General features: G+C 45.7%; 6 protein-coding genes across 6 annotated transcripts; 3 read left to right on the top strand and 3 right to left on the bottom strand.

The window, feature by feature from the left end:
* Positions 1–7: 7 nt before the first annotated feature.
* C8R40DRAFT_1167597 (uncharacterized protein) lies at positions 8–2,371 on the top strand (the record flags this gene model as incomplete). Its single annotated transcript, XM_046231045.1, has 5 exons — positions 8–260; positions 323–336; positions 371–586; positions 639–1,511; positions 1,565–2,371. The coding sequence occupies 5 exons, from the start codon at positions 8–10 to the stop codon at positions 2,369–2,371; spliced, it is 2,163 nt and encodes a 720-aa protein (XP_046089287.1).
* Positions 2,372–3,869: 1,498 nt separating this feature from the next.
* On the bottom strand, positions 3,870–5,029 carry C8R40DRAFT_830277 (uncharacterized protein). The gene is made up of 6 exons (XM_046236358.1): positions 4,835–5,029; positions 4,627–4,781; positions 4,394–4,551; positions 4,223–4,322; positions 4,110–4,163; positions 3,870–4,025 (listed from the first exon to the last, which is right to left on the bottom strand). Exons 1-6 carry the CDS (start codon positions 4,842–4,844, stop codon positions 3,945–3,947), a joined length of 558 nt encoding a protein of 185 aa, XP_046089286.1. The 5' UTR covers positions 4,845–5,029; the 3' UTR covers positions 3,870–3,944.
* A 193-nt stretch (positions 5,030–5,222) lies between these two features.
* C8R40DRAFT_1263541 (uncharacterized protein) lies at positions 5,223–7,308 on the bottom strand (the record flags this gene model as incomplete). The annotated part of the gene is made up of 9 exons (XM_046233866.1): positions 6,960–7,308; positions 6,512–6,908; positions 6,350–6,449; positions 6,237–6,290; positions 6,091–6,167; positions 5,958–6,019; positions 5,699–5,894; positions 5,540–5,642; positions 5,223–5,508 (listed from the first exon to the last, which is right to left on the bottom strand). Coding segments are annotated over exons 1-9 (1,284 nt in total), but the record flags the coding sequence as incomplete, so codon positions are not given.
* On the top strand, positions 7,300–9,721 carry C8R40DRAFT_1091715 (uncharacterized protein). The gene is made up of 10 exons (XM_046227516.1): positions 7,300–8,065; positions 8,123–8,156; positions 8,214–8,282; positions 8,347–8,400; positions 8,456–8,529; positions 8,622–8,680; positions 8,733–8,847; positions 8,904–8,968; positions 9,022–9,059; positions 9,108–9,721. The coding sequence occupies exons 1-10, from the start codon at positions 7,770–7,772 to the stop codon at positions 9,492–9,494; spliced, it is 1,191 nt and encodes a 396-aa protein (XP_046089284.1). The 5' UTR covers positions 7,300–7,769; the 3' UTR covers positions 9,495–9,721.
* Positions 9,722–10,151: 430 nt separating this feature from the next.
* C8R40DRAFT_1167594 (uncharacterized protein) lies at positions 10,152–11,811 on the top strand (the record flags this gene model as incomplete). Its single annotated transcript, XM_046231044.1, has 10 exons — positions 10,152–10,212; positions 10,277–10,565; positions 10,627–10,660; positions 10,717–10,785; positions 10,846–10,899; positions 10,959–10,989; positions 11,047–11,089; positions 11,442–11,506; positions 11,564–11,601; positions 11,659–11,811. The coding sequence occupies 10 exons, from the start codon at positions 10,152–10,154 to the stop codon at positions 11,809–11,811; spliced, it is 837 nt and encodes a 278-aa protein (XP_046089283.1).
* A 94-nt stretch (positions 11,812–11,905) lies between these two features.
* On the bottom strand, positions 11,906–15,613 carry C8R40DRAFT_830132 (uncharacterized protein). The gene is made up of 7 exons (XM_046236357.1): positions 15,579–15,613; positions 15,442–15,526; positions 14,863–15,385; positions 13,969–14,813; positions 13,790–13,899; positions 13,137–13,729; positions 11,906–13,087 (listed from the first exon to the last, which is right to left on the bottom strand). Exons 3-7 carry the CDS (start codon positions 15,382–15,384, stop codon positions 11,969–11,971), a joined length of 3,189 nt encoding a protein of 1,062 aa, XP_046089282.1. The 5' UTR covers position 15,385; positions 15,442–15,526; positions 15,579–15,613; the 3' UTR covers positions 11,906–11,968.
* Between the last annotated feature and the right edge of the window lie 327 nt (positions 15,614–15,940).

Below are 15,940 nucleotides of genomic sequence, written 5' to 3'. Positions count from 1 at the left end.
GGCTTATATGGAACAAAATCTTCGACAGTTGAAACTAGACTTTAACGAACAAACAGAGGACTCTCTGCCACTTGAAGAAAACGAAGCTGAAGTACTCGAATGGGATTGGGATATCGAGCATGCGGATAGGAAAGCCGAAGCCAAAGCTGATGCTGCACTTCATGGCGCGCTACCCTTCGAAGTCGATAGAAAGGTGCTGAAGGACGTAGTCAGAGAGAACATGGGTGCTGAGGTTGTCAGGATCAAGTTTTTGAGTGCCGGTAAGTCTTCTTCACGTTATCTTGAATGCCGAAAACCAGCCTGAGCACATATATTCCTGAAGGAACATTCCATAAGGTTATTTGCCATTACTTCGCTGATATATGACCAGTCTTACCCCCCTCAGGCCTACTTGGTGACTTTAGCAGACCGGCAGCAAGTCGTCGCCAGAGTTGCCCGTAGGTTCATGCCCCGGCTTAAGACTGAATCCGAAGTGGCAACAATGCAGTATCTACGGGAACATACCTCTATACCTGTGCCAATAGTGTATCATTACGACTCTAACCCATACAATCGTCTCGGCGGAGAATTCATCATCATGTCCAAGGTTCGCACTATCGGAAGTAATTCTATACAATTGATGCTCACCTCATCGATAGGCTCGTGGAATCCCTTTAGCCAAGGTCTATCATTCTTTATCTTACAACGACCTGGTCAGGCTCTTGACGAACCTTGCGGAACTGGTCATTCCTCTATTTGCTCATCGCTTTCCCGAGCTCGGTTCTTTGTACTTCGGTCCTAATCCCCGCGCCAATACGGATGCTTCTGCACCTACGCCAAAGGCTCTTCAGATGCATTACTCTGCCTTCCCATTCTCGCCTACGCTTCCCCTGTCTCCCTTGCCGAGCGCGAAACCCTCTGGACAAAATTCTAGTTATGCGTTCCCTAAATCAACATCTCAGCAGGAATTTCACGTCGGACCCATCATCTCATGGCCATTTTTTGGCTCAAATCGTGGCGACCTAGTCCATCCAAACGAGATCAACCGTGGCCCATGGTCAACTACGCAATCCTACCTTGAGTCATGCGTCCAGCGAGAAGTGACTGGCGTCATTCGCGAGAACGAAGGCAAAGCCGCGCCACACAAACTGCATCTGGATCCAGATGAAATCATGTCCTCACGGCATCATCACGTTAAAGCTGTTCCCGGAGATGAAAGTGATGACAGCGATGAGTGGGACTTGGAGGAGAGCGAAGAGGAATGGGAGGGTCCTGGAGATGTGATGTATAGAGATTACAGGAGGATGCAGAGGACGACATTTTTGGTGGCCCATACCAAAGAAAGGGAAGACTGCGTAAGGAAGGAAATGGCACGGTGGTCAAGGCTCATGGAGCGACTGATGAAGCATGAGCGGGAGGTCAAGGGAGCTACTACGCAGTCACAGGCGTTGCTTCCAGAAGAATTTGGGTTAGACTGTCACGATCTCAGTTTGGAAAATGTATTCGTTGACAGCGTTGACCATCATAAAATTGTAAGTCTTCCATCAAATGCATATCTTGCGCTTACCGCAACTTTTTCTCTTAGACTTGTATTATTGATTGGGAATCAACAACTACTCGTCCTCTTTGGGCCTGTGCTCACCTTCCAGCGTTCCTACAGTTTAGCCCGTTCACAGGGAAAATATTTAGGGATGTAGTAGCCAAGATGGCATCATCTGCGCCTGTGTCTTCCTCGTCCACTCCAACCACTCGGCAAGGCCCGCGGCATTCTCAGCATCTCAGTCCCCAAGATAAAGCTCACCTTGCACGCGAGTGGCTACAATATGAGTCCTCAGGCATGCGCCTACGTATGGCACACCGCTTCATCGAATGGGACGGATGGGAAGAAGGTTTAGCAAATAGCATGCTTGGAGAAGAGGAACATGAGGAGAGTTGGTTTGTTGACGTTACCTATTATGACAGTAACTTAACCAGTCCACCGATGACCGGAAATGGGACTCATGCTGGTAGCGGTATGCAAACTGTCGGACAGCCATTCGGACTAGATCAGGTTGCAGAGGCTGCAGGCCCTTCTGGGTCTGGCGCAGGGCCTGGTGGCGGTGGCGGTGACGGTGACCAGGGTGGCGAAAGCATACTCGGATCTCCTCTTACCCGACGCAAGCCAACTTCGAAACTCAAGAAACTCCCATTTGTATCCGAATTCGAAAAGGAGCAAATGCTTGATACTACAGGCGACATATGTGGTGGTCGTGGTGGAGAGTTAGGAAGGAGATTAGAGGCGTGGTTGACTGTCAACGGACATGAACCCAATACGTCTGCGCCTATTGACGGTCCAAGGAGGAGGTGGCACAATGACGATGTGGATGGTGTGGAATCCGGGGAGCCGGCGTGATTGCAGTGACCGTATCACGCTCGTCGGGATTTTTCAATGGGTACTCTGTCGCGTCAACCTGCGTATCTGCTTTCCAAAAGATATTCCACTGCTAGCATCGATGCTCCAGTGTCTTTATTCCTGCTCTGCTGTTGTTTCATCCATGACGACTCATTTGGGGATTTTTTCCGGGGGTTCAATTGTCTTTACACTAAACTCGACACGGTACAAAAACCTGTAATACTAACACTGTACACAAGTAGCTGCATCTGTAAATTATAGCTCAACTGCGGGTGGTTTTTTGTAATATAAAGCTATATAGACGCTGCTCGCCACTCTTAGGTAGATAGATCCCATTGCACGCAATTTCTTTTTGTTTTTGGACAGATGTAAGCACGCGCAGTCTTCAATATCCATTGAAACGTCAGTCCAATGGAAAGACATCATCGATCTCGACAAGATCGTCATATCTAATTGTGTAGCTTTGATCAACCCTCTTCAAGTTCCCTTTTCCGAAATTTCTTAGGGAATCATGAAGTGATACTAAAACCCCTTCCTCTACTGTATTTGTACACAAATCACCCCACGCCAATTCCAAGGCCAAGATAAGTATGGTCAAACAGTCGCGGGAATTATCCGGTGTCGTAGCAGGTCGTAGCAGTATCCATTGCAACCTATTGCAATAATGTTTTCCTTGCCTTGAAACACTACTGCACTCCTAGGTGATGCATAATGAGTCCCTCTTCATCTCGCTGGTGGACTACAAACGCCTCATTTTCGCTACTCATATTTTGATGGCTGGTTCCTATTGCCGGTACCATTTCTATCTCCACATACTGCTCACCTTTTCTGCAAGATTGATTTATGAGAAGTATGTCATCACTGCCATTCAGAGACTTTTGCCTCTGTATGTGGATACAACGACCGCATCGCAAGAAAGTCCATCGAAGAAGGCTGATCCATAATTGCAGGATATCCTGCAATGAGCACAGAGTGAGTTTTTGAAACTTAGACAACCATCAGACACTAATTCCATGTTACCATTTGGGTCCCAAAAACTATTGCTCCAATGGGAGGAAGTACAGCCAGCGCTAGATTCGAGCGAATGTCTGGTGTTCTATCAAGAACAAACACAATGGAAACTCTAAGAATTTTATGTTAAAGTTGTGACCCTTTCAATTTTTTAAATTTGAAAACCTCACATTATTGCAATCAGTCCTCCGATGCTGAACACTATGAGGCGAACGATGAGGGGTGATATTTGCTCCTTCAAGTTGTTCCTGTTGTTGGTACTTTTGCCCTCACGGGACTGTGAAGCCCGCAGCATGAAGGTGCGGGGATGACGAGCAAAATCATGAGTAACAGATGTACGGGTTCTGTGCATGCTAATAACCAGATTACCTGTCAAAAAGAGTTAGAGACAGTTATGGCCAATATTAGTTGACTAAAGGAGAATTTACACTTATACTTACACAGCATGATCATGACTCCCAAAGCAAATATAAGGGTCAAAGAGGAAACTAGGATGGGACTGTGCATATTGTAGTTATTACGAAACTCTTGTTCGAGAATTCAAACACTGCATGTGGAAGACTTACGGAGCAGGATTGTTGAGGACACAGTACGGGGCCGATGCGAGGTCTCGTTGAACTAAGGATGGATTGACTCCACCAAGCTGTAAGGGGGTTTGAGGATCGGTTGGTTAATCAAAAGTGAACGAGATTACCAATGGACAAGTTGGAAAGAAAATTTGACTCACAATGAGAAATCCAACTGTCAATAGTACCCAGAGCACATATGGTGCTATCAATAACTAGTAACCGAAAAGCCAATTTCAGGTCAATTTCGGGTCATAGAAATCACTGAGCTTACAGAGACCATGACTTTACTTCCAACACTGCGCTTTCCTGAAGCTGCGAAACGGAACATTAACCAGACCTCTAGAAGCAGGGAAAATGTCGTTGCTCCTGTTCTATGATAATTTGGTCGTGAGCACCGCTGCAGCCGGTATCAATCGTCGCTTCAAGTTCTGAGAATACTCACAGAGGAGGGCTGGAGTAAACCAGTGCAGCTTGTGTCAAACACAGCCCATACGATGGTTTCTGATTCGGATTGAATTGTTTCATAGCAAAGAATAGGAGGCAGTATGAGAAGCTTGAGATCATCCAAGATATGCAGAAGCTGTACCATGTCCGAGAACGCTTGATTGGTCCGTTCCCGGTGCAATTGTTGGTCAATAACCGGAAAAACTGCGTTCGAGAAACAAAGGCAGTTACAAGGAGGAGAAGCATTCCTATCCCTCCAGAAAATTGAAGTGCAATGAATATTTTCGAAGTCAGGATATCAAGGGCGGTTGAGTTGTCAATGAGAACGTCGATGGTCACTTCACTGGCAAGGAAGGAAGGATTGAGACCCCGGACGAGTGGCAAAGCTGTTTGAGATGTGAAGCCCAGTAGATAAGTTCACATAATGTGTTTGACTCACAGTACTCCATGTTCCGAGCTATGTTCGTATGGAAAATTCAAATAGTAAGAGGTACGCCAATTCTTTGACTTGATATCTGAAGTATATATGTATGTATAGAGACTAAATCCAAAAAAGTCATGTCTGTATGAAGACTTTTAATCCCTAGGTTCTTGCTTGATGATTGCAGGTTTAGGTTGCGGAGGCAACGTCGTAGCTCGAGTTTGCCCAGGAGAGACTAGATTTCCCTTGGTTTCCCTCAGTATTGATTCCATCCATCAAATGTAGTGATCCCGACAAGTTCTGATAACTGGATGATTATGGTCAACATGAGTAGATTGATTCCGAACACCCATCATCCAAATTGTGCACCAAATCACAAGTCATCTCACACCTCGTTCTCACTCACTCTCTCGAAAGATTACAGCTCTCCTGGGTGATATCATGATCTGTTCTTCATCTTGTTGAAGAGTGTTTCCAGTTCCAAAATTGTTAAAGTTGGGCCCTATATCCATTTCTATCACTACACATTCCTCACTTTGTTGTCGGGTTTGGTACTCCTGAAAACTTTTTCCCTTGGTCACAGTGCTGTTATCCGAAGAATGTTGAGTTCTATGCATACAGCACCGGAAAAGCCATCGAATGAGGTTGAACCACAGCTGGACAAAGTCCTGAGAAAGAAGGGTGTGAGTTTTCTGCGGATACCAAGATGATTTGGGATTTTACAGTTTGGCTCCCAAATATCACCACTCCGATCGGAGGAAGGGTGGCCAATGCTAGATCTGCTCGGGAGCCTGCAGCTCTATTTAAAACAAATACAACAGATATCCTGCAAATCCTAGAATGAGTACTGCAGCTTATTCTCAGAAAGGAATTGAAATTGACGTTACTGCAATCAGTCCTGCTAAACCAAACACTATGAGACGAACGATAAGAGCTGACATTTGTTCCTTGTTCCTACTGCAGGAACTCTTGCCCTTATGATAATCACCATCATGCTCGCTTTGGGAGGGTATAAAGGCACTGGAAGGATGAGAAGAGCTCCGGGTGGCTTGTTTACGCATAGTGACAACCAAAACAACTGAATAAATAGATAAGAAGGCAGTAAGGAGTCAGCACAATAATAACGGGAATATGAACTGACTCAATACGACCATAACAGCCAAAGCGAAGGCAAGAGTTAGAGAGCAAACCAAAATGGGACTACTTAGGTTGTATGAGTTGCATAATAAGACCACATTGAACACAATGCTAGATATTTCTGTAGAGGGACCTACGGGACAGGGTTATCCAAGATGCAGTAGGGATCTATGGCTAAGTCCCGCTGGACTAGATGAGGTTCAACTCCACCGGCCTGCACGAACACCGAGAGAATGATTCGTGATGAAGCAGTTCAAGACTTTGAAAGAAGAAGTGTACACACAATGAGAAATCCAATTGTCAAGATGACCCAGAGAATATATGGCGCCAACAAAAGCTGGCGTATTGAATTAGTCTCATTATCTTTGCAATTACATTACAGAAAGGCGAGCTTACTGAATTTGTGACCTTCCGTCCACCAAACCACTTTCCTAAGGCGGCGGTACGGAACATTAACCATACATCTAGAAGGAGGGCAAATGTTGTTGCCCCAGTTCTGAATGGCGGACATATTCCATGAGCATCAGAGCGTGGATAATTTAGTAGGAGTGCACTCACAGAGGGGGGCTGGAATAAATCAATGCAGCCTGCGTCAAACAAAGCCCAAAGGTAGGTTTCTCATTTGGATTGAACTGCTCCATAGCGAAAAATAAGAGACAATAGGAGAAACATGATATGACCCAGGATATACAGAAGCTGTACCACGTCCGAGAACGATGGATTGGTTCGTTCGAGACCGTCACGGTGCAACCGTGGGTCAATCGTCGGGCGAACTGCGTGCGAGAAGCGAGGGCGGTTACAAGGAGAAGAAGCATTCCCATCCCACCAGAGAGTTGAAGCGCAATGAATGCCTTCACAGGTAGTAGATTGGTCGTTGACGAGCTGTTAACGGAAATATCCTTGATTGCTTCACTGGGCAGAAAGGAATGACTCGGACTGGGCATGAGCTGTAACGCTACTCGAGGCTGTGAGTTGGTAGGTAGGCAGGCCATGATCAGCAACTCACTAAGCTCCATATTGTCAAACCACTGTTTTTGCTAATTTTGAGAAGCGGCAAGTGGGCACTGGGGTGATTGACTTGCTGCTGATATAACGAGGCATTTGTGGGCGATGATCATCTCAGCTGGAGTTGTAACAAAGAACCCAGTCATTCAGATCATGACTTTCAAAATCTTTGATATATGATCCTTGGATGATAGTCCATAGCCTTGTTGGTCGGTCGTGGGTCCAAGGGAAGACCATCCACAGCCCGTTGATGAAACCATGGATATATGTTTTGTTACGAATCGGCGATGCCTCATGGGAATGTGCTGCAAAAGCTTACAGATCTCTATAGGCGCTTATAATAACACCGCTTATATCTTTCTTCAACTTATCGATCCTCCCATTCAATGACACCTGGGTAGTACTGACCTGCGATAACCTGTTCGAATTGCAGGCCGATTAAGGTCGACAGCAACAATCAATATCGGCTTTCAATTATTCTTGTTCAAACTTTCGACCTGATCTTAGCCGATAGAAATGTCAGATGCGCAGCTTTCCAGATTAATACATGGTTAATCACGACCTATGCAATCTCAGAATGGTTCTTGAAGCAGATGGATGTCGATATTGCAGATGATTGTATGATTGTGCCATACGGAATGTATTATCTCGTGAAATGGTAAATCGTGTTATCAAGGCATCCAGTACGACTAACTTTGGACCCCCCCCCCCATCTTTTACCTCTCGCCAGCCGTCAATTTCCTCGTTCTTATTCTGCTTGAAACTCCCTTTTCCACTCCTTTCGGAATCGTTGATTGCCACTTGATTTTCCATGCAAGCTAAAATCAAAGCATTCATTTCTCTGCAGCTCCTGGGCGCATTGTGTTTTTTTCTCGTTACAATAACCGCGGCATTTTCATCACGAGTCAAACGATACGCAACCTGGTACAGCTTTTGCGTCTCATGGATCATATCGAGTTTGAGTTATTCGTTACTCTTGATCGTGGATGCGTATGCCGGAGCGCAAGGATTTCACAGAGACTCCCATTTCGATGTGGGTAGTATGGAATGGAAAGCAAAGAGGGCATGTACGGTGCAGGCTGCATTGGTTTATGCCACTCCCGTTTTGTGAGTTGGTCAGACCTCTCAGTTCCAGTTATACTCGTTGTTTTGAACAGTTTGCAGGACAGGCTTTACGAGCTTGGCTATGTGTATACACGTATGTTCGCTCGAACTACGACTGGATCCCGTCTGAGAACATGCTGAATCACGTCAGGTTCTACTGTATGTTCGAGCTGCACTTAGAGTGCCTATGAGCCGAGTAAAAACAGTCACAACCACTATGGTACGATTTGTCGCACTACGTATTAATATCCAATCGACCATGTCGTGTTTTTATACGAACATAGCTCGTCGTCGGTCCTTATGTTATCTGGGTCGCTATGTTCGTTGTGCTGTTCCAGGTAAACAACTATCTTTACAGCGTCTAGTCACTGCTGATGTCTGTCGCGAAAACAGCTTGGACAAGCACAGCCAAATGCCGTACAACTGGAGCGTTGGGGGTATTATTGTCACTTGGCCTTGCCTCAGCCGTGAGTGCTGTCTCAATACCATCCATAGATTCATATTGCACTCCCTTTTCAACGTCCTTGTTGCTTGTTGAAGAAATATGACGTACGTTTAGTGTAGCCGTCTGCTCCAGCATCGCAATCCTAGCATCAATAAGTGTGGCCATTGTTGAAAGTAAGTCATGACAACTTTATTTAGTATAAGATGTGAATTCCGTCTCTTATAGCGTGGATGGCCATCGCGGTCCACAAATATCGGGATGCGCTCCCTCGAACTACCCATCCCATGACCTTTACTCTGCGAGTTCTACTATTTGGATTTGTCGACCTCTTCGCTCTAATGTCAGTGAATCTCTGCCCAATACTACACCATTAGTTGACAGATCGTATTTCCATAGCGTTGGGCTACTGCTGTTGATCCCTTCGACGCGGAAATTTGGTGCCAACTTCCTGCTTTCTTTGAGTCAGTGTTTGTATCCCCTCGCTTTCTCTTCCATCTGACACCTCGGTCATCAGTTCCCGTCTTGGGAATATCTATCTTTGGGTCCCAAACTGTACGTGCTCTATTGCTTTGAAGAGAGTATCTAACATACCATGTCTAGGACATTCTACGAGTTTGGATGTTCTGGAAGAAATCACCTTCTGAAACAGCTTCTTTGCCCACCTCAGCCTCTAGGTGTTCACATTATTCGGATGATTTCACGTTCCGCCAACCTAGTCTCAGCGGTAGGCGTGGACGTTGGCGTTCATCATCAAGCCTGAACGTTTCTAGTCATTTGCAGGCGTCGAATGAACATCATCATCATCATCCTTCGCTCGTGACCTCAAATTCTCATACACCGGCTGTTTCGGTTGAGGATGATACCATGAACGTCGACATTGAAAAGCCAAAGATGATCTTCCCCATCGACAAGCTGAATTCAATTGACGAAGAAGATTGTTTCGACTCCAACGATCTCGGTGCGGTGAGAACGACGAGGCGCGAGTAACATCCTATTTCATGCACTGTAACGAGTCAAGGACTTCAAACGACATAGACAGTCATGCCAATAGGTTTCCCTTCCCGGCTCTGTGCGCTACCGATATTTCAGGCGTAGGATTGATTGAAGAATGTACGACCGTCTGCCATATGATATTTAATGTGTTACCATAGAGCAATGTGTATCGTACTCATTCGGACTGATTTCATTTTCACATTTCATCAGTTGACCTCAAGATCACAAAAATTTTCGGACTTTAAGCTAACCGTATTATACATTGCAGAATTTGTGGTGCGTCTATGATTGTTTTTTTTTAATCAAAGAAGTCCTTTTGATCAATGCATGTCAGAAATGTAAGAATGTCCTGAAACAAGTATCAGCTTCAAGCTTTCATATAGGTTGCATACTACAACTTGGACAGATCGGGGGGTCCGGCGTCGCTTTTCGACATAATGTATCACGAAGTATTGAACTTTGCATGATACTATGAGATGGGTTCATTTGCTGCTATAGTCCCGACAACCATCAGCTACTGTCTTTTCTTTTCTTGATCACCTTCCATTCCCTAACCGCGCCAGCGCAGTATTCTTTTCCCGTCCTTGAAGGACGAAGGGCTTTTGTTCAAGTCTTTTTGTCTCTGATCCTTGTTGAGTTTGTGGTAGTATAATGGAGATGATTTCGACGTCGCCTTTCAGCGAAATGAGTGAAGCAACATCCGTCCTGGAAAGTGCGTTCGGCAATGATTGCTTCTGACCCAATTGTTACTTACTCTGACCAATTAATCCCGACAGTTATTCCCCCGGACTCTTCTCAACATGATGCCTCACTCATTATCCTGTTCTTCGTTCTTCAACTTATCGGCCTGGTCGGCAGTATATTCACCATAGTTATTGCACATTTCAGTCTTATCAGGCGCCATCTGACATGGTACAATTTCCTCGCATCGTGGATCATCTCTAGTCTCTCGTACAGTTTATTGCTATTTGCGGGCCAAATCAATCTATCAGGAGAAAAAAAGTCCGAGGTACCATTTGGGCTATGTGTGTTCCAAAGTTCAGTTATCTATGCATCACCTCCTCTGTGCGTGTGGTGTACAGCTTTGACAACTTGACAACTAATGAATATGAGGTTATATCTACAGTTCCGCCGCAACTATGCTGGGTATGGTGGCTCAGGTAAACCCTTTCCTCTAAGTATCATTTTCCTAGCACTGAACTGATCTTTTTAGTAGATCTGGTTCAGTGTGCATTTGATGCTCTTCAAGAGGCCTATGATAGCACAAAAACTTTTGACCAGAATTGTACATCGGATTTTTCGATCCCTCGATCTATCTTGAGCTCACCCTCGTTGTTGTTACAAGGTCTTGATTTTACCATACATGCTTTTTCTAGGCATATCTACTGAGGCATTGGTGGTAAGTCCTAATGTCTTCCACCTCTTTCCGAAGTTTATGCAAGCGCCTACTGCTCATAGTTCGGTCTTATATATCCTGACTCTGTGAGAGGTACGTACTGATTACTTTCTGTGCACTTTGATCTTCGCTCAAGAATTACTATTTCAGTGACTGGATCTGGGATGTATTGTAATTCTGGCTTGGCTATTCCGTGAGTGAAACGAAGCCGAACGCGCCTTCATTTGATTCGTCGTGATGACCGTGTTCTAGTGGAAGAATATCAGCTGGTGTTGTGGCCGTAGTATTGGTCCCAGTTGTAGTCATCGAAAGCGAGTTGATTCTCCTGATTTGACTAGTGGCTAATTTGACCTTTCATCGTCAGTCTTGATCATTGCTTCTCTTCGCAAGTTTTGGTCCGTATTTAAGAGTCCTGGTATTAGCCCGAGTATCAATACATTATCAATGATAATACGGGTGCTTTTGTTCAGCATTTTCGGCATATTGGCATTGGGGTAAGCACAGATAGTCTGGATTCTGACGATGTAGTTTCAACCTCATTTCAGATTAAGTCTCTTCTTTTTCTTCACCATCCATCACGGAGCAGCACTCAACATTGTGATTGCGTTCAGTGAGTGATTTCAGTTTCGACCTGTGTATGTCAGCCTAAACACGATAATATTCTCAGTCCCAGTCATGGCTGTCTTCACCTTTGCGTCACAAAAAGTTAGCTCCAGGCTATCATGCCAAAAATTAGATCTTTACTGAAATACTCCTCCGCAGGATCTCCTTGAAGTTTGGATGTTTCGGAAATGGAGGAAGAAAGGGAGCTCGGCTGTATTCGTTCACACAAGAGCTATGGCTGAATCTAACTCGACGCTTAGAAGTCCTGTATCTGTGTATGACGAGAAGGACCTCCCGCCTCTGCCTGCTTAAAGGAATGTCCTATACATGGATTGAGCTTTGACTTGTCGCTCTCAGTAGGATCACCACAACTTTGTCTACTGAGTTCCATATCAATATAGTGGTATTACAAATTGAATTATTCGTTGGCAAATAGTCTGTCAGAGCTGAAGCTCTGAAGACCCAACAATCAAACTTCTTTTTCCATTCCGCCGTCCCTTTGCTCATGCTTGAGCTTCCCCGCCAATTTCTGTTTGAACTTTTTGGCTTCATTCTCAGTACTCCTCCCAATCCACGCAACTTTCCTGGCCGCATCCCATTGCATGAGCCCACGATGCTTCCTATGTAAGTCCCCTTTTCGTCTATTATAGTCCTTTATTGCAGTTTTCACGTTCTTCACTCTCCCTCCTTTAACATCGCTACTTTCGCTACTCGATGATGGCGATGACGAAGACGAAGAGGAGGAGGAAGACATGAGTTCAGCATCACTGTCCAATCCTTCTTCATACAACATCTCCTTTGATACCTCTTCTGATTCTTCCGCCGCATCAAGCACCTCCATCACATCTGCAAGAGAAGGATCCTGATCTGCTAACCAGTGATGATATCCGCTTAGCCCAGGCCAAAATTGAACCTGCATCTCCAGCTCGCCGACCTTTTCCCCGATATCATCACTAGCATTAAATCGTCCTCTTACCATCGCATTTCCCTCATTCCGCCGTACAGAGATTCGTACAGTGACTTCCTCGAGGTCAGGAAGGTCTTTCAACCACAACGTGCCAAACGCAGGTGTCTTGTCTGGCCCGAGGGCAGTTTTTCGAAACTGAATAAGGAGACATGATGCGAACCGATTCTTGACTGCCAGACGGACCGGCCTATCCTTCTTCTGGTGCCAACCGTCATGCAGACTGTTAGGGAGAGCTTTGTCTCGACCGTACAGGGTGCGGAGTAATATCCTCGCGGATTTAAGGTCATCTGGAAGACTTCCCGATGCGCGCATTGTTTCGGATTTGACTTCTAGTGTGCCAACATCCCAGCCTAATGACGCTTTGGGAAAATATTCCTGAGATGGCTGAATCTGTACGCTGCGAAATACCAAAGAACACTTCAGTCTGCCATAGCCGATACCGCCGACAAGAGGGAACGTGTCGGTGATCTGTGATCTGCCACGTTTGACAAAAAGCTGCTGAAGTGGTAGGACAACAACACCGATGAGTGGATCGACCTCGTGCATCCGAGCGTCGCGGACAGCAATCATGACTACGGTAGTGGGCCAAGACTTGATAAATCGCTCCGTTCCAGCGTCATACTATGTCCAAATGTGAGCAGGATTGAAGATCATCGGCTGAGACACTCACATAGGGATTATTTGCCTTCATCTTTGTTCTTGTTTTGTATACTTTTGCATGGTTAATGATGATTGTGCAATACGGGCTAGGCATATCGTCACCCTCCTCTTCCTCGACGCCATCTTCACCATTCTTAGTCCCCTTTGAGCCGGACTGCCTCGGATTATCAACCTCCACACCGGTAATCTGCTCTATCCGCACACTCAATATACCGGCAGGCCATTCCCTAGTTGGCGGCGTGCCTGATACAATCTCTTCCGTCTTTTCACGTAAATCCTGCTTCTTCTGTTGTTCGACTTCACTTGCTTTTTCGCTATATTTCCGAGTCTCGGCTTCCCGCAGCTTGGCTTTTGCTTCTTCCGCGATGTCACTCTTGAGATCCTGCACGTTCTCGCCTTCTTTGTTGGCCATATGTTGTTCAAGCGTGGTTTTGAAAAAGTACCCGACAGACCAGGTGAGGCTTCCAGGCCAATGGGATCTCCCATCTTCGGCGAGGAAACGGTCCTGCCGATGGCCAATCCGATTACAGGTCTCGGAGGTATTCATGATATCGAACAAAGGTAATTCAATGGTTCCAAGATTATCATCTGCAGTAAAGCGATCTACAGAAAGTAAATATTCTAGGATTACAAACTGCAATAATGGCAAAACTTTTGACTTACCAGAATCCCATAATTGAAGTTTGAGCTTCTCTTGAGCGTTCAGCTCTGAAGGGGTGACTAACAATGCAGTACTTTCTTCCCATATGGGATGAGCTTCGTTCTGGATTATTCTACGCGGTGAGGGTTCGAAGAAAGTTCGTAAATCTTAGAAAACACCGATCAAGTACTGATCCACCGACCTCGTGGACCAAAGTGGCTTTCCCCACTTGCCCCAGCTAGCAGTCACATACACATCGCCTTTACGACCATTTTCGCTTTTCCATATCTCGATACCATCCCCATTCTTGAAGCCTGTTGCAGACTTGACAGTGATCCATACCACTCCACGCGCCTCTGTGTCCATTTTTTCTCTTCCCATCAACACTGTCTTCAAGTCCACGCTTAGGCTGTGCGGAGCTACGTATTCTGATATCGCGGCGTCGATGCTCTTCTGTAACCAACCTGAAAGACCGGGCATGTCCATCACGTTCAGGAAATTCTTCGCTAGTGGCGTGGCAGTAAGTTTGACTTTTGGTTGACCCATGAGGGTCAAAGTCATCAATGACAAAAACGGAGGATTCGGAGTGAGGTGGATTCTGACTCGAGCTGTACTGATTATTCCAGTGATATCTACCCATACGGGAAGAACGATTCCGCCTGTTAACCAGAACTGCATCAAGAGATGTAGATTCGCAGATCTTCCCTTCAAAGATGAGCTGGAAGAAGTAGCGCGATACGCTACTGCAACCTCAAAATTGACGAAATCGCCCTCTTCAGCAGCCATTCCGGGGCGGGCCTGGGTTGCATCCGCTCCATCCAGCCATCGGATACCCAGTATCCGCAGAGGCTCAGAGCCTTGGCCGATGTCAGCGACGCGTACTGCATGAATCATTTTCGGCAATGAAGCTTGTAGAGAGTCCTCGAGCATGTCGGAGACCGCAGTGAATAAAGCAGGATTCACAATGGGCCATAGAGTGTCTAAGAAAGAGTTGAGCCAGACAGCAGATTCTGGTCTTTCTTGAGCCGATGGTTTCGTCCATGGTTTCTAAATGCACATTTGATCAAAGAATTCGAAGTAGAATTCGACAACTTACCTCCTGCTGGTTATTATTGTTCTCATCCTTGGTCTCATAACGAAGGACAAGAAAGCCGGCAGCTATTGCCAATAGCGTGTACGCCACAACGCCAATATAGATGTCCAGGATACCAAAGCCCTCACCAGAAGTGCTCCTCGTAGATATTCTTGGTAGAATCTTCGATATAATCAGGGTTGTATATCCACCTATGGAAACAGAGATCGCAACAACTAATGCGGTACGCGTACGGTTGTGGTTGGGTTCTTCCCACCAGCCTTTGTTCGTCTCTTCCCATACAACTCGTTCCATTTCAGTATGCCGTTGTTGATCTGTTTCCTCAGTAGTCATATCCTCTGTCGCTTTCGAATCTGAACGAGAAGGTGGTATTTGCTCGAGTTCGATAGACGTGTTGTCGTGAATAGTGACAGGAAAATGAGTTATAGGGTCGGTGACTTCCCGCCCATTGGCCGTGGCCTTGGAATTTCCGCTTCGCTCTCCGTCACTATCACGCTGAGGGTTTTTTTTTTCAGGAGTAGGCATGCTGGAAGAGTTGTTCAACGTGAAGAATTGTATACTAAATAGACTGGCTTAACTTACCTGACGTCAAGTACTCCATCTAACCGTTCGCGTCATAGCTAATTAATACTGAAAAGATAATAGAATTTACTCCCTAGCAACAATCCTACGAATTCTTGATTTTGATATACATAGGATGTGTTCGAGAGCTTGCTGACTGTAAGTAAAGTATTCGGAACTCGATGACAGAAGAAGGAAGAGAACTGCATTTATCTGATAAGCGCCGTCTTCCGGACAAGCCGCGTGAGGCCGCGGGAAAATTCCTTCCCGCGAAAGTGTTTTCGATCCCAACTTAGAACTTAAGCACGTCCCTCTTCAAGAATTATCACAGCCGACCTTGCCTAACGCCACAGTAAATGGGGGGGCAACTTTACATGTCTCCGTCTTGTTAGTACACAGTCCCGGTTGAAATTTTCCCTTCAAGTGGCCGATCACGGTCGACTTCTTTCTTATTGAGATGAAGCAAACACCAGCCCCAATATGCATGCAGCACTATCTTCTATGTGATGGATGTCATTCC

This window comes from Lentinula edodes, assembly GCF_021015755.1.
Source record: "Lentinula edodes strain Le(Bin) 0899 ss11 chromosome Unknown C8R40scaffold_7, whole genome shotgun sequence".
NCBI classification, from domain to species: domain Eukaryota; kingdom Fungi; phylum Basidiomycota; class Agaricomycetes; order Agaricales; family Omphalotaceae; genus Lentinula; species Lentinula edodes.
Note: the sequence above shows the minus strand (reverse complement) of the source record. Positions and strands in the feature narration are given on the sequence as shown.